This window comes from Lissotriton helveticus, chromosome 1_2, assembly GCF_964261635.1.
Source record: "Lissotriton helveticus chromosome 1_2, aLisHel1.1, whole genome shotgun sequence".
Taxonomy (NCBI): Eukaryota; Metazoa; Chordata; class Amphibia; order Caudata; family Salamandridae; genus Lissotriton; species Lissotriton helveticus.
In genome coordinates, this window is record NC_136058.1 from 228,089,110 (window position 1) to 228,112,960 (window position 23,851).

Consider the following 23,851-nt stretch of genomic DNA (forward strand, 5'->3'; position numbering starts at 1 on the left):
AGAGAGAGGGAGACAAAGCTCCTCGTGGCGAAACTCAAGAGCAAGAAAGCCAAGAAGTCATCGAAATCCCGATCTCGCCGATCGAGGTCTCGTTCGAGGTCGCACTCGGAGTCATCCTCGGCTCACGCTTCGAAGTCATCGAGGAAGAAGCACAGGAAGAGGACCCATGAGGCACGTCATCGCTCTGGGAAGGACTCTGGCTCAAGACCGAAGTCCCAGGTCAAACTCATGGGTAAAGAAGTGGAGGTTTCGGAGTCTGAACACGAAGAGGCTTCGCATCCGGATTCTCCCGAACCTCAAGAACAGGTCCATTCTCCGATGCCAACCAATCCTTCTGGTCAGGAGGATGAAGGTGAGGAGCAGGGGGCTGGTGGAGCCGAAGTTCCGGCACCTGATGGTTCGTCGACTCCGGTTCCGGCGCCCGAAGAAGAGGTCGACGTCGTATCGACTCCGCCTCCCCAGGAACAACCAAGAGGTCCATATCCTGAGTTTCCGACTCCAGGTCAGGATCCTACCCAGTTCCTGAACGCCATGTTTGGTATATATTCAAGGGCAATGTTCCCGTCTGGTGCACCTGTTGGTCCCACGGGTCCTATGGCCTTTAATTTAGGGGTTCCACAGGCTTATGCCCCTGCACCCTTCATGCCTTTTATGCCGGCTCTACCACCGCATTGGCATTTTCCGACACCACCTGTGTCGTCGACGCCGAAGCGCACGACGCCGGCTCCATCGATGCCGATCCCATCGACGCCGATACCCGCGACTCCGAGGCAAGATTCTGTCCGACCTCGTGTCGAGAGACCTCGTCCGACTTCGGGTTCGACGCCGGCACCGACCCCGTCGGAGTCGGTTCCGAATCCTTTGACTTCGGTTGGGAAAGAAAGGTCTCGGAGGAAGGCCCAGAGACTTCTAGAAGAGGAGAAATATGGGTATTCTGATACTGAAGAAGGGGAGTTGCAGGATTCTGAGGATCCCTTTGAAGACTTGTGCGAGGCCAGTGGGCTTGAGCTATCGCCTGAATGGGAGTTAGCTTCTGTATCAAATGTTCCATCTAAGGATGTGGTGCCTTACCACACTGTCATTAAGAAGGCAGCGAGTTTGCTAAACATTACTTTACCTTCGGCTGATTATAAGCCTAATATTTTAACTGAGGTGCTTCATTCTCCCTCATCTGTGATCGAACCTATGTTGCCCATCAACGAGGCATTGTCTGAACCTATCTATGAAGTCTGGAAAAAACCCTTATCTGCTCCTGCGGTTTCTAGAACGGTGGCGAGGAGGTATAGAGCTGCACCGGAGGATCCTGCATTTTTAACAACGCATCCTCTTCCTGAGAGTTTGGTAGTGCAGGCTGCCTGCTCTAAGAAATCTGCTGGAGCGTTTCCACAGGTTCCTGGAGACAAGGAATCCAGGAAACAGGACCAAAGTGCAAAAAAGGTTTTCTCGTCAGCCAGTATGGCATTAAAATCTACCAATGCTACGTGTCTGATGGGGAGATATATCCATGCTTTAATGGACTCTGTCAAACAGATTATTCCAAAGATTCCTGAGGAGGACAGGAAGGATTTTCAAGAAGTAGTTTCGGACACCCAAGCAGCTGCGAGAAAGGTCATCCAGAGTGGTCTGGACACCGCAGACTCGGTGGCAAGAGTCATGGGTTCCTCTGTGGCTACTAGGAGAGCTGCTTGGCTCAAATCTTCAGAGTTTTCTGCTGATGTCCAATCTGCGTTAATGGACTTGCCTTTCGATGGATCAGGTCTGTTTGGAAAGAAAGCTGATACTGCCTTGGAGCGTTTTAAGGACAGTAGGGCCACTGCAAAATCTTTGGGCCTTCAGTCCAGGGGTACTACCGGAAGACGCTTCAGGGGATTTGGCCGATCTTCCTTTCGATCTTCTAGATCATCCCAGCAGCAGCCTCAGCAGCAGCAGAATACTCTGTACAAGTCGTACAGAGGCAGACAAAGATCCCGTCCTAGAGGTCGTCAAGCTTCCTCCTCCTCCTCCTCTTCTCCTTCCCAACCCCCGGCCAACGCAGCAAAGCAGCCCTAGATCCGCCATTCCGGATCATGTGGGCCAGTGGGGGGTCGGCTTACTCATTTTCTACAAGATTGGGAATTTATAACATCGGATCTTTGGGTTCTCAATCTTGTAGAGAATGGGTATGCTCTTCCTTTCCAGGAATTCCCTCCCAATTACCCTCCTTGCCAGGGTTATTGTTCGGAGGACCACCTGCTTCTCCTGCAGGAAGAAGTCCTGGCACTGTTCCGAAAGGGTGCGATGGAGGTGGTTCCAGAGCAGGAAAGGGGTCAGGGGTGCTACTCCCGGTATTTCCTGATCCCCAAAAAAGATGGCAGACTTCGGCCAATCCTGGACCTCAGGATTTTGAACCTTTACCTAAAACAGGAAAAGTTCAAAATGCTCACTCTTGCACAGGTTCTTCAGGCGCTGTTGGAAGAGGACTGGATGGTGTCGATCGACTTGCAGGATGCGTATTTTCATATTCCCATCTTGAAGTCGCACAGAAAGTATCTCCGTTTCACGGTTGGGTCACAGCACTACCAGTTTGTGGTCCTTCCGTTTGGCCTTACTACTGCACCTCGAGTCTTCACCAAGGTGATGGCAGTGGTGGCAGCTCATCTCAGAAGATCGGGGATTCACGTGTTTCCGTATCTAGACGACTGGCTGATCAAAGCAGAGTCGCCAGAGAAGGTGCTCCATCATCTGCAGGAGACAACTCAGTTGTTGCACAGGTTGGGTTTTTCGATAAATGTACCCAAGTCTCACCTGGTGCCCTCACAGCGCAACCTGTTCATAGGTGCGGTACTGGACACTACTGTATGTCGGGCATTCCCTCCTCCTCAAAGGATTCGCGACATACAGGAGATGATTCCTTTATTTTACAATGGAGCGGTCGTTCCAGTCTTGAAGGTTCTTCGCCTGCTCGGTCTGATGGCTTCATGCATTCTGTTGGTCAACCATGCACGCTGGCACATGAGGGCACTCCAGTGGTGCCTCCGCAGGCAGTGGTATCAGCACAACGGGGATCCCAGGGAGTCAGTGAGGATCTCCAGAGAAGCTGCGGCGGATCTGTCTTGGTGGGGCGTGGAAGGCAATCTGTCTCAAGGAAAGCCATTCCAACTGCCTCCATCGGTGGCCACAGTGATATCGGATGCATCCACCCTGGGTTGGGGTGCTCATCTGGGGGATCTGGAGGTCAAGGGTCTTTGGTCTCCAGAGGAAAGGTTGCTTCACATCAACCTTCTGGAATTGCGGGCGATACGTTTGGCGCTCAAGGCCTTCCTCCCTTCCCTTCGCGGTCGGTCGGTTCAAGTCCTGACGGACAACACGACCGCGATGTGGTATGTCAACAAGCAGGGAGGAGTGGGGTCGCAGTGTCTCTGCAGAGAGGCTCTGCGCCTCTGGTCCTGGGTTCAGGACCATCAGATTTGTCTGATGGCAAATCATCTGGCCGGGGTTCTGAACGTTCGTGCAGACAGTCTCAGTCGGCAGTTCTCTGCTGACCACGAGTGGAGGCTTCACCCGGAGGTGGTTCGCGACATCTTCCAGATGTGGGGGACTCCTCGGGTGGACCTGTTCGCCACTCGCGAGAATGCTCACTGCCCGTCATTCTGCAGTCTCCAGTTTCCGTTGCAAGGAGCCTTGGGGGACGCGTTTCAGTTGAGTTGGGGAAATCTACGCGTTTCCTCCCATACCTTTGATTCCTCGGGTTCTGAGGAAAATTCGCCAAGACCGGGCCCAAGTCATATTGATCGCCCCGGATTGGCCGAGAAGGGTGTGGTATTCAGACCTTCTCCACCTCTCCTCTCACCCGCCGCTCCGTCTCCCTCACAGGGCAGATCTCCTCTCTCAGATGGAGGGGCAGGTTCTACACCCCCACCTCCAGACCTTACACCTTCATGCCTGGAGATTGAGCGGGGCAATCTGATTTCTTTTTCTCTCCCTCACGATGTGGTCTATGTCATTTTGTCAGCCAGGCGTGACTCCACTAAGTCCATCTATTCTTATAGGTGGTCTAAATTTGTTGTTTGGTGCAGGGAGAAATCTATAGACCCTTTGAGGTCCCATTTATCTGATGTGCTCCAGTTTGCCCTTTCTCTGGCCCAGCAGGGGCTTGCTGTTGCCACGGTGAAGGGTTATCTTTCTGCGCTGTCGGCGTTTATCTGTTTGCCTGACCAGCCTTCTCTTTTTAAGTCACCCATTGTTTTAAGGTTTTTGAAGGGCCTTACTAATAGGTTCCCTCCTACACCCTTTGTCGTGCCTCAGTGGGATTTGAACCTAGTTTTGACATTTTTGATGGGGGCTCCCTTTGAGCCTCTTCACAAGTGTCTCATGAGGCTTCTGACCTTGAAAACGGTTTTTCTCGTTGCAATCACCTCGGCAAGGAGGGTAAGTGAGCTTCAAGCTCTTAGTTCCAAGCCCCCATTCCTGACCATTCATGCTGAACGAATGGTTCTTAGGACCAGGGCTGCTTTTCTGCCAAAGGTGGTTACTCCTTTCCACCTTGGTCAGTCCATTACCCTTCCTACCTTTTATCCTCCCCCTCACCCTTCCAAGGAGGAGGAGCGGTTACACCGTCTTGACCCCAAGAGGGCGGTGTCTTTCTACTTGGACAGGACTAAAGACTGTCGAATGGACGACCAGCTCTTCGTTGGCTTTGCTGGCTGCAAGAAAGTAAGAGCGGTCCATAAGAGGACTTTGTCGAGGTGGATCGTGCTCTGCATTAAGATCTGCTACTCTTTGGCTAGTAAGGTCCCTCCAGAGGGTATTAGAGCACATTCGACTAGAGCAAAGTCTGCAACATCTGCTTTGTGTAGAGGTGTTCCTGTTGAGGACATTTGCAGAGCCGCGACTTGGGCCTCCCTCCACACTTTCGCGAAGCACTACTGCTTGGATACCGAGGTGAGGAGGGACGGCCACTTCGCGCGCTCTGTCCTCCAAGATTTCCTGGTATAGCAGAGTGGACACCCTCCTCCGGGAGTGGGGACTGCTGTGGGACTCTATTCACAAGGTGAGGAATCCACACGGCAGATGTATCTATCAGAAGAACAAGTTACTTACCTTCGGTAACGCTTTTTCTGGTAGATACAATATCTGCCTGTGGATTCCTCACTGGCCCACCCGCCTCCCCGTTGTCCACTCTTCTATGCCAGAGTTTCTATGATGTGTTATTTTATTGTCATGGAAAAGTTTATTTCAAATGTTTTATTGCATTTGCTTCACACTGTGTGTGTTACCTTGTTTTCTATACTATGTATACTGTGTATATTTCTACTGTCATCGGTCCGTCCGTTTCCCTCGAGGGCACGGAAAAAAGGGCGGAACTGATGTCATCACGCCGGCGTGGGCCTGTTATAGGCGCCGGTGACGTCAGCGGGGTCGCGTGCGATGCCGTGCCTCTGTGACGTCCGGATCCACGTCGGCGCGAAGCTACAAAAGAATTTCCGAATGTTGCTGACGCAAGGGGGATATTCACAAGGTGAGGAATCCACAGGCAGATATTGTATCTACCAGAAAAAGCGTTACCGAAGGTAAGTAACTTGTTCTTTAGGTGCATTTACCAATTGGTACTGGGCCACCTTGTCAGTCCCTGTACCCAGGGCCTACCAGGGACTGAATCATGTATTATGCCACCCCTGGCTGGCCATCTAAATCTGACACGACTGGCTGCATGACAGCTGGGGCAAGGTGGTGTAAACACCCTTTGCTGTAGATATAGTATACCTATATCTAACCCTAAAATGGACACATATATTCCTATCAGTCACTCCTATGGAAGGCCTTATCAATCCTGAAGGCAGAGTGCTTGGAATTATGTGAGATGGTGCTCTGGCATGAGCTGAGCCCGTTTGCAGCTTGCGGAACCAAGTCCTAATAGCTGTTCCATGATAACGCTATACAATATACTCTTAAGTGCATTATCAACCTCGTGGTTAAATGCTAACTCTGGTATAGCCTTATCAAAACATGTCGAGTAAGGTGTCATACGATTTGGAATACTACCCCCTCGCCAATTCTGGCGACGGGGGTAGCATTCCACCCTTCTAGAGGGACACAACATGTATGTAACTGTGAACCCCGGTTAAAGTTAACTTGAGCCTCAGCATCACAAAATGGATGCTGCCACCACAGACACAAGTCTGACCTCCTGCTGCTGGGAGTCCTTCCAGTGAGGATGGCTTGGACAAAGGGTTTCCTGCCTTGGGAGGTGCTAGCACCACCCCAGACAGGACTTTGTGTATTGAGGTAGGGAGGCCTGAAAGGAATGAGACATGCCTGGGGCACACAAGGTGCCCTGTGCATACACCGGTTCAAACCAGTTGCCTGGGCATCCCAGCCCCAGCTCTGGCGGGAAACCGGACAAAGGATAGGGGGTGTAACCACCCCCCTTCCTGGTCCCACCCAGGGGAGGGACCTAGTCAGTAGTGCAGCCCCCTTTAGGAGAATAAAGGTAGGAGCTGGTCCCATTCCAAATTAGATTATCCTGAACTATTCAACAAGAAGAAACTTTGGCCTTCGACGTTCTGCTCCACAGAAGACTGAAGAATCTCCCTTGTGGACAAGGAGTGTCCACCCTGCAACTGCAGGCACCATCAAGCGTCCAGCGGCTTCACTTTGTCGTCTTCCCTCGAGGATCCAGACTTCAGAGCCCGACGAGACCCGGATTCCCAGACCTCTCCGACCTCTACCTACATCTGCAGCAAAGCTGAGACCCGTGGGTGCGACGAGACACGTGGGACCGGTCATCTTGAACGAACCTGCACTTCGCTTCCAGCACGACTCCCGAGGTAAACTCGACCAAGTGCTTTTGGGACTGAGAAGCCCCAGCCCCGAGCAGCCCCTGCACCGAAGATCAGCCCTCCAGTATCCACGAGATCTGCGTGGGGCCCTTCTGCTTGTTTGCTGCTCGACGCGTTGTCTGGTCACTTGCCGGCTGGCTAGTGGCCTCCTAGACGACGAACCTTTGAATCTTCACTGCTGGTCTGGTTGCTCCAGACTGGCCCTTGCTCCCTTCCAAAAGAGGGGCACCCCGGACTCTCCTAGTCCGCACCAGACGCTTTCTTCACTCGCCGCGTGGGTTGCCTTTGCCAAGGCCTGTTGAGTCCAATCCCGGATCCAACACCGCCGACAGCGAGAGCCTGTGTGGGACAGCTCGTGTCGCCATCCTGGTCGTCGAAGACGCCTCCTGGTCCACATGGCTGCAGAGTCAAGCGTCCACTCTTCACCTGATCGCGACGACGACATCTGGTTCCTTCCTGGTTCCACTCCAGTCAGTGGCTAGTGACTGTGAACATTGTCCCCTCTGCTTTCCCGTCTCCTTCTTCAACAATCCACCCTTGGATTGCACCGGACATCTTCCTCCTGGTCGCCTGCAGCATCTTTTCTATCATGCTCCATTAAATTCAACGCGAGAACACGACGCACTTTGACACCTATGCACCCGCGGCCCGTGGGTGAGGTAACAAGAGCATTTCGGTGCTCAAGGGTAGTTTAACTGTCCTAGTGTCCAGTTCCACAGTCGTTTTAGTCCTACCTAGTCAGGATTATCCGTACTTACCTTTTTCTTGAACTGTACTGTCCATAGACGTTGTTACGCATCTCGCGTGTGAGTTCACACTCTGCACACGCGTTCCGTGGGCCTCCTATTACTTACCTGAAGTTAGTATAGCGTGGTCCCATCGATCCTACAGCCTCTGGACAGCTCCATTCCTTTTATCGACTTTCACATTCCACTTACTTAGTATATGGTTTGTCGTGCCCCTAGGGCACCATTGTAAATCTGTGCAACTTGTAGTATTTTTCGTAAGAGATTGTCATGTGCTTAGCCCTCTGACCTCATAAAGAGTTCAGAGGTGTTGTTATTAATAAATATACTGTTTATTTTCATAACAACTTGTGTGGTGTCCTTTCATCTGGTATTCAAGGGGTTATATTGTGGTAAAACAGCTGGCTTCACATGCCAAAAGAGTTTAGCCTAAGACTGCTTTGTCCATGCTACCATTAGGATAGCTGGTCTATAAGGTTGACTTACAACCAATCACCGTAAGGGTTGTTTGGACTGATACAAGGTGATCACTAGAACTAGTGAGCATCATATATCAGGCTAACTTCTAACAACCTGAACAGCATTTCGTTTGTGAGGTGTTTCTGACAATACACTGCCTCTCTCTGACACCTGATTTACTTGCTGCAAGCCCCGCCTCTGTCCATTGACCAGCTCCCTGACTCTTCACTTTGCCAGCCTCTGTTAACTCCCCCGGTGTCCAAGCACGGGACAGCTGGAAGCCCCATGATCACTAACATTAACCATGTGAACGGAACCAATGTTTTTGTATGATTTCGGTGGGATTCGCAACTTTCGTTGAAATTATTTTTTTAATGTTTTTTTGCCCTGGAGGTCCTTGTGGGGCCCACTGGGCAGCCCTAGGGGGTCAGGGTGTTTCTACCCTGCCCCCATCATCTTTTTAAATCTTTTTTCTACTGTTTTCTTGTGACTCAGTTCTACCGAGTCACAAGATGGCTGCCATGCCAAGAGTTCCTGGTTTGGAGTGTTGGCAGCTAATTAGAATGAAGATCATGGTTGGGAGGGTTTGCGAACCCACCGCGCCCCTAGATATTGAAACTTTTATTTTTTGAATTTCTCAGCAACTACTGAACGGATTTACACCATCAGGGTAGGAGCTGTCCTGGATAGAACTTTTTTTGGGAGAGGTTATTAGCAAATACAAAAAAGCATTTCCTATGGAAACTATGCCCTAACTATAACTACCTACTGGAGACGGCCAGTAGGATATGTATGTATGTATCTATGTAGATAGACCAGAAGAAGCGTTTTGGCACATTCACCTTTTTCCATTCTGAAAATAAAAAAACTGGTTTGAGTTCGTATCTCATAAAAGAAGAGTTCACCTGCCCATTGGACAGTAATTCATGGCCATTGAAAACGTAACATTTCTTCTTCACTTGAGTTACATATCCTCCATCACAATGTGTATAAAAAAAGCACTGATTGATCCCTTGAGCGCTTTTGCAGCCACAAATTGATGATTCCCAATAAATGCTGCAAAGCCCAAATTGAAGAAATAACACACTGTGAACTAGCCCGCACTCGGACATCATGTACAAATAGTTTTGTCCTTAACAGTGGCATTCGTCCCGCCACTTTTCTCGGAACATACCTGAAAGCACCAGTTTAGTAACCACTACTTGACATTGTGTAATGTCCCAACTTATGTTGCCAGTAAACCTGTGTGAGAAGTTGGCCTGATAGGTGATGTTTCCAATTCTGGAACCACCTATTATCAGACCAAACAATCCCTTATGGTGTCAGGTTGTAAGTCAACCTTGTTAGACAAGCTATCCTAGGGGTAGCATGGACTAAGCAGCCTAAAGGCTTAACTTAAGAGGTCGTGTTAAGCGAGCTGTTTTACCACATACAATCCTGTAATATCAAATGAAAGGACACCACACAAGTATATATTATAAAAATATGTGTTTATTACTAAAAACAATCCCCAGTATTCTTTATGAATAAAGGGGCACAAGCGTTAAATCAAAAGCACAGTTTAAACATACAAGTTGCACAATTATGGATGAGGGCGGGTGGCCACTCAAACCATATACTAAACAAGTGGTATAAGAGATACCAATCGAACAGTGGTTAGGCCTAGGGCCTAGGGAATCGCTGGGAGCAGTCAGGACAAGCAGTGCTGAAGTCGGGAGAGGCCCACGGGATTCGGGAGCAGTGCGGAAAGCGCACGCATGCACCAATGTTAACCAATGGTGCGTAAAAGTTACAAAGTTAAAGTTTAAGGACACTTCCGCTGAACCTAGAGGAACAAAACTTAAGACACAGACCCTAGAGATGTGTACCAGTGTGGGAACACCGGCGGAGCAAAGTTACCTCACCCACAGGAAGCGGGTGCACAGGGTCGAAGTTGAGTCGGGTTTCGTCACGCAGGCTCTTGGTGCTTGAAGCTGAAAGGGCTGCAGGCGGGGTGAAAGAGAAGTGTCCGGTGGAGTCCAAGGGTGGACTCGAGTCGAAAAGTACCTGAAAGCAGATGGGACAGAGTCTGGGTCACTCAGCAGTGACCAGGGTGGAACCAGGACGGAACCAGGCAATGTCGGGCGCAATCAGGTCGCTGTCGAGGTGCTTCTCTCCGCTGTCACGTGGGCTCTGGGGCATCTACGACGTCCAGGAGCAGGTCACGATCTGTCCCACGCAGGCTCTCGCCGTCGGCACTGTCGGCTTCAAGATTGGAGCAAACAACACTTGGCAAAAGCAATCCACGCGGAACCGGGAGATTGCTTCTCACTCGAACCAGGAGGGTCAGAGTGGGGGCTCCTTTTCAGGGGAGCTGGTGCAAATCTGGAGCAACCAGATTCACAAGTCGATTTCAAGTTTTCGTCGGCACAGGGGCCACTAGCCGGCTGGCAAGTGACAGGGCCAACGCGTTGAGCCAAAAGTAGTAGAAGGGCCCCACGCAGCACTCGATGAGTGTAGAGGGGTGAGCTTCGGTGCAAGAGTGGCTCAGGGTTGGGGCTTCTCAAACCCCGGTGTACAGCTTCGAGGGTCACTCGTGGGCTGCACAGTCAGCGTCTCGTGGTCAATTCAAGATGGCGTGCCCCACGCTTCCGGTCGCCTCCACGGGTCTCAGCTCTGCAGGGACTGTGGATCGGGCTGTTGGAAAGCAGGCAGGCTTGATCTCGTCGATCTCTGTCGCTCGAGTTCCGGCGGGAACTGCAACAAAGTAGACGTCGATAGCTGGATGGTGCCTGTTTGCACAGGGTGGTCACTCCTTGACCACAAGGGAGATTCTTCGGGCTTCTACGTCGAGTAGGATGTCGAAGGGTCCAGAATTTCGTTTCTTATGTTTCTTCAGGATAATCTGAAGTGCATTGGCACTGCTCCCACTCTTATTCGAATCTGGGGGGCGTGATTACCTGCTAGGTCCCCCCCTATGGGTGGGACCCAGGAAGGGGGTGGATACACCCCTTTCCTTTGATCCAGGCCGCCCTGGCACGAGGGCTGGAGTGCCCCAGAACCGGTTTGGCCGGATTATGCAAGGGGCAGCCTTGTGCGCCCCAGGCAGTGTCTGGTTTCTTTCAGACCTCCCTGCTACAATCCACTATCTCCTGTCTGGAGGGTGGTGACACCCTCCTGTGGCAGGAAACCCTTTGTCCAGGCCCCATTTGGCTGAGTTTCGGTCAGCTGCAGGGGTCCAGACTCTTGTCTGTGGCAGAGGCATCCATTTTGTGGATCTAAGGCCCTTTTAGAAATTAACCGCATTAAAGTAAAGCAACATGTCTTACCCCTCTAGAGGGGTGGAATGCTATCCCCGTCGCCAGAACTGGCGAGGGGATAGTATTCCAAATCGTATGACACCTTACACGACATGTTTTGATAAAGCCAAACCAGAGTTGCTATATAACCGCGAGGATTATAAGGCACTTAAGAGTATATGGTATGGCATTATCCTGAAACAGCTTAGGGAGTTGTTCCCGACAGCTGCAGACAGGCTCAGCTCATGCTAGAGCTCCATCTCACATTAAACCACGCACTCTGCCTCCAGGATTGATGAGGCCTTCCATAGGAGTGGCTCACAGGTTTATATGTGTCCAGATATAGGTTTAGATATAGGTATACTATATCTAAGTAAGGGGTGATTACACCACCTTACCCCAGCTGAGTGATCAGCCAGTTGTGTCAATTTAAGAACCAGCCAGGGGTGGCAAAAGATATGCTGCAGCCCCTGGTAGGCCTTGGTGGCCCCTATGCCCTGGGCACCTATAGTGCATTATACAGGGGCTGACAAGGAGTCCATTTCCAATTGTGGTATGTGCCTATAGCACATGTATCATTAATTTAGTGAGAGAACAGCAGGCTGGGGGTCTGATCAGCAGGCCCACAGCCTCAGTAGTCGAAAACCAGTGAAGCAAAAAGCAAAAATTTGGGGTGACCATAGGATAGCAGACCCTACTCTCCTACAACCTGCCAGACAGAGGCTGATGGAAGGAAACCTTGCCACAAAAGAACATAAATTGGGCAGGCGTCTTTAGATGTCACATGAGGTAAAACTGTTGGAACATTTATTTTTCTACCCAATATCAGCCTGCTAGTTTTTTTTTTTTAAAGCAGAAAAAACAAACAAACTCACAGCTGAGGTATGGTATGGCACTCCTTGCCAAAGCACTCCCTCTCCCCTTTTTGGGGAAGGATCCAGTATGTAGGCCTTGGAGTCTGAGACCCCTCGGAGAGAGTCCACTGCGTAAAGGGAGCCTCCCGCAACAGAGATAGGGAAGTGATACCACTACCCCTGGGATCACAGCTTACTGGACTTTGGACGTTGCTTTGACTCGTCTACCGGTTTGTGTCCATGTAGCCCTTCCCCTCCTCTTTCCTTGTGTTGTCCTTCACCCTCCCCTTCTCTTTCCTGCCTTCATTACCTATCTACTTCCCCAGCTCCTTCCCCCTCCCCTGAATCTTTCCCCCGCTTGCTTTTCCCCTTTCGTATTTGTGCTTATTGTTTATCTTGACCTTACAAGTAACTATGTTGCCATGCTCTAATAACTGTGTAACCTTTGTAACGATGTAACCTGTAACTACGATCTGATGCTCATGTAAAGCGCTCTGATACCTCCGGGTCTAGCCAGCGCTATATAAAACCTTTAAAATAAATAAATAAATAAGGGATCTGGGCATATTCCAGAATTTAAATGCCATAGTTAGTTTTCCAAAGTCCTATAGTCTAGAATAGGAAAACTTTCCTGCTTTCTTTTAAATACATGTGGCTTGAATTGTGTTTGCAGACAATTGCACCATCTAATGTCTGGTTTGGAAAATGTAAGTATGTTTTTTAAAAAAAGTCACACAATTGTTGCTTGGGCTTATTTTGTGGTAACTACTCCTATTAATTTAACAGTGTGTATTGAAAAACCTGCTCCTCAAGCCTGTACATGCAGAGATAATATAGTCTACCTTTTGATCACCTAATTTTCCTAACCAGTGGCAGCTAGAATGCTTAAAAATCTAATTAAAGCTTTCTTAAATATCTCTTTTCTCTTAGGTTTCAAGAATTCACCCTTCGGTTCCAGAACTTTCTATTGTTTTTGATGGTAGTTTTGTGGAGTCTAAAGCCAGGTCAAAGCATGCAGTGAATGTAAGCAGTGGAAATCCACTTTCACCCCATTCTGTGCCTGTTAGAAACTCATACCCACTTGGAAATGTGCACAATCAAAATCAATGCTTCAATATTGATCAGCAAAACTTTGTCCCACATATTAAAGAGCATTCAGTGAGAAGACTGTCCAATCAATCGAGTTTTGAAACACCATCTTCTCAACAATCCACCATGAGGAAAAGTGTCCCAACAACAAGGAAAAGCTGCAGATCCTCCTCTTCTTCGTCGTCGTCTTCCTCACCTTCAACTCCGAGGAGTGGAGTTTCACCAGACGCTTCAGTACTTCAACAAAGAATGCAAAATCAGCACCATGGTCCTGCCATAGACACTGCCACACCTAGGCGAGGGCCACCCCCAATAAGAAGATCCTCCCCGCATTCTAGGCAGGCCGTTTTTGCGCCTCCCTCTCATGTAACACTCCAAAATGGACAAAGACCAACAGATAGACCATGCTCCTCTCCTATCAGCGCCTGTGGCTGTTATCTAAATGGACATATTCAATATTGCCCATCAAATATGTGGCACGGTGTGGATAGTATGGGCTCCAGCAGTACACCTGAAATCCATTCTGATGTCCCTGCCGAAACGTCATATTCTGTGCTTCCTCAAAATTTAGCATATCCTAATGTTTGCTGCAGCCCTGTGTGTGTTACAAGTAGCCCAACTAACCCAGGCCATCAAAGCAAAAGGGAAAACTGTTTTGCTACTACTAATTTAATTTCACCTAGGAGAATGCATTCTTCACAGGCAGGCCCTTGTAGTGCATCTTGTGCAGCTCATTCTGCTTGTATGCAGTCTGCTTTACCTGCAGTATTGGGAAATGGAATGATGGGATTACCTCCGGATGCGTACAGACTCCTTGCAGAACAAGACCGGCAACTGAAATTGCTTCAAGCTCAGGTTTGTGAACTGTTTCGCCTTTCACCTGCCAATAGACATTCGATAAACCAACTAAATTACAGCTAATTAATTTTCTTTTATGGGTACTGTTAATTTGGTGGTTATTGCCTACCCATTTGCCAGTGTCTTGCATGCTTTCAAAAATGATAAAACCCTGGTGTGTTGCTTGATTCCTTGCATGGTGATAAAAAATAAGAAACATTTGTATACCGATTTAAAGTGTTCCTTCAGTGGTGTTATTTTAATCTTCTGGCATGCCCTCCTTCACCTTTCCCTCATATATCTTGCATTACGATTGCTTTTCAACTGCACCCATTCATAAGTTAAGACATTATCTGTTTTGCTTTAGATTTCCTCCTGAAACATGTTCAGTGGAGTAGTTTCCATTTGTCTCCAAACTCTTGGAAGTGTGTTTTTTGGGTGTCTACATTTGGCTGTTGATTCTCTCAAATTCTGACTCTATTGCTTGGATTTCTGGACATCCTTTTTATAGCTATAAGCATTAGAAAATATTTGTGTTGTTGGCCTCTGATTCCTCTGGGCCAGACTCGCACCTTTTGGCAGTACAGACTCCATTGTATAAAAACGGAGTTTCTGAGTGACAAACAAAGGGGAGGGAAATTGGGTAGGTTGCAGCCAAAAAGAAGATTTAAATTGAGACACTCGAGTATTATGTGTTTTTACTAGAACACCCAAAAGCTGCACGGTGAAAAGGACATCTATGGTACTATAACTGTGTGTAGGAAGCTGGATCTTTCTTTATATGATATATCAAAATAAGATATATATATTGTGTAAGAGTCCAGGTATTCCCTTATGAACAGGCAGGGGGCTTGTTATGGCAATCTCAAGGTATTCTATTATGGGTAGTGTGGTCAAGCCGCCTTAGGTTTAACACAGAGTGGTGCAAGACGTGAGACACACGACTTAAGAAGGAGATCTAGCCCATTTTATAAAAATGGAACGTATCTCCATATATATTTAAGCATCAGAAGAAAATCGTTCAGGTAAGAACCTTTTTAAATAGGAATATTTTTCAGTTCAACACGTCGACACAGTGCAATTTCTAAGTTCTGCAATGTTAGCCTATGGGAGTATAATCTTATGTTGTTACCGGTTCTTGTCAGCAACTTACGGGACCCTTCTCCAGGAGTTAAGGTGAGTGTGGGCAAGGTCCAAGGCAGCACCAACAGAACACCACCAGCGGCTCTAGGGCGGCTGAGTGCAGAGGTGCAAAACTGCGTTGGGTGCCCAATGTTATCCAATAGAGAATGGTCGTGGTAGGAAGAGGCTTCAGTAGGGGACTGGGACACCAGTCCGGTGAAACCAGCGATCGGCTTTGGTTCTTGAGATGTTGGGGACACCTTTAGTCCTCTTCTTGGGACAGGCCGTCTGGGTGCAGAGGTTCTTTGTGGTGTCTGGTTTTGCCATCTTGCAACACTCTCGGTTGAGGGGGTAGCTCAACATAGAGTACAGGAGATGTCTGGGAGTTCACAATGAATTACGCCAAAGTGGATTCAGTACCTTGAGAGCTTGGGGACTATGCTGACTGCGATCGTCCACTTTGACACAGGTTGGGGGGCTTGGGATCAGTGGTGCTTGGCGGCATCAGGTTTTGGCGGGGCCAGAGTCCTCTTGGTCTTTCTTTGCCTTCTGCTGAATGCAAGGTACAGTTCTGCTAACCCTCGGCAGATCTTGGTTCCTGGTTAGAGACTGGCAGGTCACCCGGGCTTTGGAGACTCATCAGCTGCAGGACAAGTTGACTTTTGGTACAATAAGCGAAGTTGGCAGGCTTATCGCCAAGTCAGTTGCTGGGTCTTCTGTTCTTGCTGCCAGTCTTCTTCAGGTCATCAGCATCTGCCCTTCTGGTGCCCGGGGTTCCCCTAAATAATAAATTTAGGGGAGTGTAGGGTATTAGCCAGTGGGCTACTGAACTCTTGCGGTCACTACGCCCCCTACATGACCACTTCTTGTTGGAAGTGAGCATTACCCTGTCACAGAATTCCTAAGTATGTCATCGCAAAGATGGCTACTTCTGAAACATTGTATCCACCTCAGTTTAGCCCACCTTAGAGGTGGTACTAGCCTGGGGGTGGCATTGCTACATGATTAGATACATTTCCAGCCTGTGCAGGTGCCAAAGGGGCTCTGGACAAGGTTGTTGTCTTTCTCTCCTGCGAGGGGAGCCAGATTCACATTTAAAAGGTGGCAGCTCATTGAAGCTTGCTGGCCTAGGAAGGCTAATCAGCAGGTCATCCTGTGGGAGGGGGTGTTTAACGCTCATCACAGCCAGGCTTTTGTTCTGGTCCTTCTGAGACCAGAGGCTTTCACCCTGGGAGGTCAGGTCAGTGTCTCGGGGTGGCAGGCTGGCAGAAACCAGTCAGAGAGCACACCAGAGCCAGGTAGGTTTTCAAAGGTGCCCTCTGGGTGCATGTATTGGTAAATCCATCACTGCAATCAGTGTTGGTTAATCAATATGAGATTTGTGATAGTAAATATCCCAATCGTCAGTGAAGCCATTATGTAGCTGGGGTACATATTTTCACCAGTGTCCAGCAGATGTTTTAAAATGGCTTGCCTGGTCACTTTTACTGGCATTAATAGGACTGACCAGCACAGGGGCATATCTGCTCATTCAGGTGTGTCCTCATATGTAATGTTCAGCACCCTGCCTTAGGGCCGTCAGGCCTGCTGTTAGGGTGACTTAGAAATATTACATGCAGTATTATGGGACATGGCACACAGGGATGCGGGCATGTCACGTTTTCATTTTTGTCTGCACCAAGCTATAGCAGCCCAGCATGTGCTTGGTGAGGGGTTCCCTAGAGTGGCACATTTTGTGCTGCTGCCCTTAAGAACCCTCTTTAGTACCTTAGGCACCAGGGCTACCATTTACTAGAGACTTACTGGGTACGACAGGTTTTGCAGCGTGAATCTTTCTGGATTCACTATGCTGTGCATTATTCCGCGGTCTAGTGGTTGGGTCCGGAATCGTAGTCTTCTTTTTTTTTTTGTAGCCCAGGTGGGCGTCGACGTCCCACCCTTTGGAGTACTTCCTGTGACGTCGGCATGCTTCCTGTGGAAGCTCCCACCTTTGGGCGCCATCTTCAGATTTTTTTTTGTCTGCAGTTGGGTCTAGATCGTCACCAAGAAGCTCCAGAGTTTTTGGAGGAAAGAAGAGAGAAAAGACCGATTTCTACACGAAAAAGATTGGAGAAGACATCGAGAAACAAGATCACTGAGCTGGGACGACGAAGGAGGAGGAGAACTTCGAGAATTTCGACGTCTGGCGGAGAATGCACACACAGGGGGCCTCCTGAGCGCAGGAATGGACAAAACACCCTTTAAATTCTGCCGTAACTGCCACCACAAATATGCGCAGAAGGACCAGCACCCGGTTTGCAACCTCTGCCTACCGGTCGACCACGAGAGCAAGGATTGCAACGCCTGTTCCGTCTTCACCCCGAAGACTCTCAGGGTTAGAGAGAGACCGAGAAGAGCCAACCTCCGTAGATTTGGAACCTGGGCCTCTCCAGCGACGAAGAGGACAACATCGCCGAGGGACCAGATGACTACATGGTCGTAGAGACTGATAAGAAAACATCAAAAGAGGTAGGAGACACGTTGACCCCTAAATCCTCAACAGACTCTCGAGTCTAAGTCCAAAAAAGGAGCACTGGCGCCAAAAATCTCGACGGCCGCAGGTGCATCCAGGGACAAACAGCCCAGCGGATCCTTAGAAAAGGACTCCCAGTCGGCGAAAACAGGCGAAAAGCCAAGGTCGTCGAAGCACGTTTCCGAAAAGGACCGCTCGACTCCGAAGGAAAAGGATCCAAAGGCTACTTCGACGACTACGTAGAAGAGATCGGCCGAAACACTCGACGCCGAACAGGCCGCCGAAATGGAAAGAAAAAAGAGAAGGCTCGAGGCTGAAATGAATAACACCCTGCAAAGGAAAAGAGAGTGCGACGAAAAGGTTCACGATTCCGTCGAAACCACCGTCGACGATCGTCGAAATCGAAGAAGAAGAGGAGTTCGATGCCGAAGGGGCGCCGAAAACTCCAGAGCCCCAGGAACACCAAGAGGAAGAGGGCCTATACTACGATGAGGAAGGCGAGGAAGACCAGCGGACGAGTTTCAGCTCGGCATTCTCGATGGCACAGGACCTGGATTGGCAGGACCTCGACACCGAAAGCTCAGAAGAGGCCGTGGAATCGTACCCTTCGAGGCCTTCGCCTCCAGATGACTTTGGGGTATACAACATGGTCGTCAAGAACGCGGTAACAGCTTATGGAGTCAAACTGGAGGAAGAAAAACCAAAGGCCTGCTTCCTCTTAGAGACCCTGCTCCCCACTCAAACAAGGAGTCAATTCCTCCCCATGCTTCAAAGTGTCCTGGACCAGGGAAGGGAGGCATTCAAAGACGCAGCGACCTGCAGGTCTGTCACACCTAGGACAGAGAAGAAATACAAACACTCCTCTAAAGATCCTCCCTACATCCAGGGATCCGTCACAGCTAACTCCATTATTGCGGTAACAGCCAGGAAGAGGGCAAACGTTCCAACAACCTCAGGCCCACCACCAGACAAAGAAAGCAGGAGGATGGACCTCACTCAAAGGAAGATGGAGAGGAATGCAGCAGTACACTGGCGCATTGCAAACTCTAATGCCCTACTAAACAGACACTCATGCCAACACCGGGACGAGGTCGGACAGCTGCTCAAACACCTCCCTGAGCAATACCAACAAAGAGCATCACACCTGGTGGAGGAAGGCAAGAATATAGCAAATTCATGCCTAAAATAAGCTTTGGATGGGGCTGTCACATCCAGCCGGCTCATGCTGATTGGGGTCACAGAAAGAAGGCTGGCCTGGCTGAGAATCTCAGGCTTCAAGCCGGAAGTACAAAACAACATTCTGAGCACACCCTTCAATGGAGAAACCCTGTTCGGGGCACCGGTGGATAAGAAACTCACCCAGCTCGAAAAAGAAAATGAGACTGCAAGGTCCATGGGGGCCTTGTAATTCAGAGGAATGAGAAGGGGTACCCCGGCACGGAGACCAAACAGAAGAGGGGGAAACCAGCCGGGAAGGTCATATCAGACATTCCAGCAGTCCTACCAGAGCGACAATCAAGCTCAGCAGGGCCAGCAAAAACAAACCTGGCAGTACCAACCTCGAGGCCAGTCCTTTCGCGGTAGGACGAATGCACGAGGGCAAACAAGAAGAGGGGGCCAGCAACCCATCTCAAAGTGACTCCGTCAAACCAAGCGTGCCCACCCACACGACACCTTCAAGGGTGGGGCACAACAAGGTCAACAAAAGAGGGTTACACGGACTAAACATCAATGAACATGTAACACAGTAGGAGTCAGGCTAAAACATTTCTTCCAGGAATGGAAGAAAATAACTACAGACAAATGGATACTCAACATCATACAGTTCGAATACTGCTTAGAACTGGAAAAGAAGCCACCAAACAGAAAACCAAAAAGAAAGGCGCACTCAGCAAAAGAACTAGTGCTACTCCTAGAGGAAACACAAGAACTCTTCCAAAAGGAGGCCATCGAACCAGTACCATTCAGAGATAGGAACAAGGGGGTGTACTCAAACTATTTCCTAGTAACAAAAGTGGACAAAACGCTAAGACCGATCCTGGATCTAAGGTTCCTAAACCAATACATAAAAAGACAAAAATTCAAAATGACGTCCCTACAAGAGGTCATTCCTCAGATTAGGGACGGAGACTTCCTGTCCACCAGAGACCTCAAAGATGCCTACCTACAGGTTCCAGTGAACAGGCAGCACAAACATCTAAGATTTACTATCAACAAAGCACACTTACCAGTTCACAGCCCTAACCTTCGGACTAAAATCCACACCAAGGGTCTTCACCAAATGTCTCGCTGCCGTGGCAGCGCACCTACGGAGGGAAGGGATTCACGTATACCCTTACATCGACGACTTGCTAATAAAAGCAAGTTCCCACAGGATATGCAAGGAACACGCATGGCGAATCACAGAAACGCTGACTGACCTGGGATTCTCCATACACTGGGGGGAAATCCTCAATGGAACCAGAGCAAGTGAAGATCTTCCTAGGCGCACAGATCAACACCATACAGAGCAAGGTGTTGCCCAGCGACAAGAGAAGACTTGCCCTGCTAAAGGAGACCCGCCACTACCAAAAGGTGAGGACAGCGAGCAAGATCATGGGGATGATGGCATCCTGCATACACCTGGTCCCCAATATACGGCTCCACATGAGACCATTCCAGGGATGGCTGCAACAACAACGGTCACAAGCTACAGGAAGTTGGGAAGATCTAGTGGTTGTGACGCACGCAGTGCAGGAGGAGATAACGTAATGGAACAAGGAGAACATAACAAAGGGGAAGCCTTTAACACCACCAACCCCAACGGTGACCATCACCCCCAGACTCACCCCAGATGGGATGGGGAGCACACATGAACAAGCTCAAGGTGAGGGGGTGTGTGCACGCCAGCAGATGCGATCAGACCCATGAACTACCTGAAACTAAAGACCGTGCTCCTCGCCCCGAAGGCCTTCCAGAAACAACTGTACTACCAGAGAGTGTTGATACAGACAACACAACAAGGATGTACTACATCAACAAATAGGGAGGAACACAATCAGTCGCACTATCCAACCTAGCGCAGGAACTATGGAGATGGGCCATTCCACTCAAAATAGACCTACTAGCCATAAACCTACCAGGAAAGGACAATGTGGAAGCAGACAGGCTCTGCAGACAGACATCAGCATCCCACGAGTGGGAGCTCAATGCACAGGAAATGCAAAGGCTATTCAGGAGGTGGGGAACACCAACAATAGACCTATTTGCAACATACTAGAATGCGAAATGCCGACCCTTCGCATCCAAGCAACCAGAGGAACAATCCCAGGGGAATGCCCTATGGATAAGCTGGTCAAAAACATTTGCCTACACTTTTTCCTCGATACCACCTGTACACAAGGTACCCAGCAACATGACACTGATCCTGGTGGCACCACAGTTGCCGAGGCAGACCTGGAACTCACAAATAATAGAAATGGCACAGGGACCACCCCACAAGTTCGGGAAAAGAAAGGACTTACTCTCCATGCAAAACGGAGAAGTACTACACCCAGAGCCAGAGAGACTCAGCCTAGCTGCATAGTTCCTGAAGATATAGAGTTTGCACACCTAAGACTACCGGAGAGCACCCTGCGGGTGCTACGAGAGACAAGGAGACCTACCACACAAAGGAGCTATGTGGAAAAATGGAAAAGGTTCACACAATGGTGCAGCAAGGAAAAGCTACACAAGAAAATGACAATGGAATCAACGGTGCTAAAATACCTAACACAACTGCTGAAAGCAAAACTAAGTTCATCCTCGCTAAGAGTACACCTAGCAGCAATAGTAGCAGTGGAGAAGTGTGGCTCACTGGTTAGAGGAGGCAGACCTGGAAGCAGAGGTCAGCCCGGGACCAGGGTTCAATTCCCGGCTTGGCGGGGTCTTGAGTCCTAAAATGTCCATGGACTCGACAATTCTCGCTCCGGTGCCTACTCGATTCACGGGTTCACACTCTGCGACTCTGGGCAATAGCTTGCTTAATCTCCACAACGGCCCCTCGTGGCGGGATGCCTGGCTTTCACCTTGCGAATACCCTGCCGGGGTTATCTCACAGGGGAATACCAGGACGGGTTCCCTAAGCAAGCGCTTAGAAACCGCTTGGTGATTTGCGCTATATAAATTCCTGTACATTTACATAGTAGCCTACACAGGGGAGACAGGAAAGAGCTTCTTTACATCACAAATAGTTGAGATTCCTGGAAGGGGCAAAAAGGATCGCACCACCTAAGAGGATGCCGCCACCGGCATGGAACCTTAACTTAGTCCTAACAGACCTTATGAAAGCGCCCTTTGAACCCATTCATAAGGCCTCACTATAAATGCTCACAATGAAGACAGCCTTTCTGGTGGCAATAACCTCGCTGCACAGGGTAAGCGAGCTACAAGCGCTGGCGCTACAAGAACCCTACATCCAAATACACAATGACAAGGTGGTAATGAGAACGGACCCACACTTTATGCCAAAGGTAGTGTCAAGGTTTCACATGAACCAAACAATACAAAAACCGAGCTTCTTTCAGAAACCATGCAGAAGCGCAGCGAGGAAACTGCACACTCTGGACGCTAGAAGGGCAGTAATGCATTACATGGAAAGAACGAAGGAGCACAGAAAAACAAAGCAGTTCTTTGTGTCCTTCGCAATCAGTTTCCTGGGAAGACCAGTAACAAAGGACACAGTCGCACGATGGATCCCACAAACTATACAATTCTGCCACAAATAGGCAGGGCAAGAGCTAACAGAGGGGGCACAAGCCCACTCTACCAGGAAAAAGGGAGCAACAATAGCCTTCCTGGCTAACACACCCATTCAAGACATATGCCTGGCGGCAACATGGGCTTCATTGCACACGTTCACTAAGCACTACTGCGTGGATATACAAATGAACAAGGAAGCACAAGTAGGACTGAAAGTGCTTCAACATATATTCAACAACCAGCGCGCGTCTTCCAACCAACTGCCACAAACATAACAAACCGCTACAAAGTCTATGCACAGCATAGTGAATCCAGAAAGATTCACGCTGCAAAACGAATAGTTTCTTACCTGTCGGTGTAGTTTTGCACCGTGAAGATCTTTCTGGATTCACTAGCGAACCCACCCATCTCCGCCAGAAAGATGAAGCAGAGGAAGGTGGAACTACAAGAAAAATATACAAACAGACACCTTAAGAGACAAGGTGGAAATTCATTTACTTAAGGAAGAACTTCAAAACATTCAAAAAAGATTACCGAACATGAAACAAAAACAAGTAAAAAAGAATCTGAAGATGGCGCCCAAAGGTGGGAGCTTCCGCAGGAAGCATGCCGACGTCGCAGAAAGTACACCAAAGGGTGGGACGTCGACGCCCACCTGGGCTACAAAAAAAAAAGAGAGAAAAGACCACGATTCCGGACCCAACCACTAGACCCCGGAATAATGCACAGCATAGTGAATCCAGAAAGATCTTCAAGCTGCAAAACTACACCGACAGGTAAGAAACTTCGTTTTGCCAATTGGGGATACAACTGAACATTTGTAGGGTAAGAGCTCTGGTACGGAGGATCTGGTTAGCTGGAACCCAGAACGCTTTAGTCATAGTTGCATCAAATACCAGAAAAAAAGTGTGGGGGGGGGGATACTGCAACAAGAACCCAGCTATATATCTGTGCACTTACAGACGTTTTTGTGTTTCCTGAAGATGAAATATCCACTACTAACCTTGCCCTTTCCTTACAGGAGCAGAAGTACACAAATCCTTGAAAACGGGTTTGTTAGGTTTTCCCAATGCTGTGGTATCAGTCAGTCATCGATTTCAAGTGCAATGTCTCAGACGCTATTCTCATCATATGCTGCATGGGTTCAATTCTCTCTTGAATAACACAAAATTCATTAATGGTTTGTGGAATCACAACACAATATTATTGCAGATCAATGGTCCCACAATTGATGTGGTCTCATTCTGATCTCTGAGAGTAAATTTAATGCTGTCAAAAGTGCATTTGCATTATAATACAGCAGGCCAGTTCCTAATTCCACCATATATATGCCCTGCTTCTCCTTAAAGAAGTCACTTTTCATCCACCATGGAACTGGACCTCTATGTACTTTACTACCTCTTTATTTGTTTTCTAT

The 23,851-nt window shown here is 48.9% G+C and overlaps 1 protein-coding gene across 1 annotated transcript in view; it reads left to right on the forward strand.

Annotated features, from left to right (window-relative positions):
- Positions 1-23,851, forward strand: part of STIL (STIL centriolar assembly protein) — a 396,689-nt gene that overhangs the window by 225,757 nt on the left and 147,081 nt on the right. Inside the window, exon 12 of the mRNA XM_078671518.1 lies at positions 13,086-14,099. Within this exon, the coding sequence (XP_078527644.1) occupies positions 13,086-14,099 (1,014 nt within the window). The remainder of the gene's footprint in view (positions 1-13,085; positions 14,100-23,851) is intronic.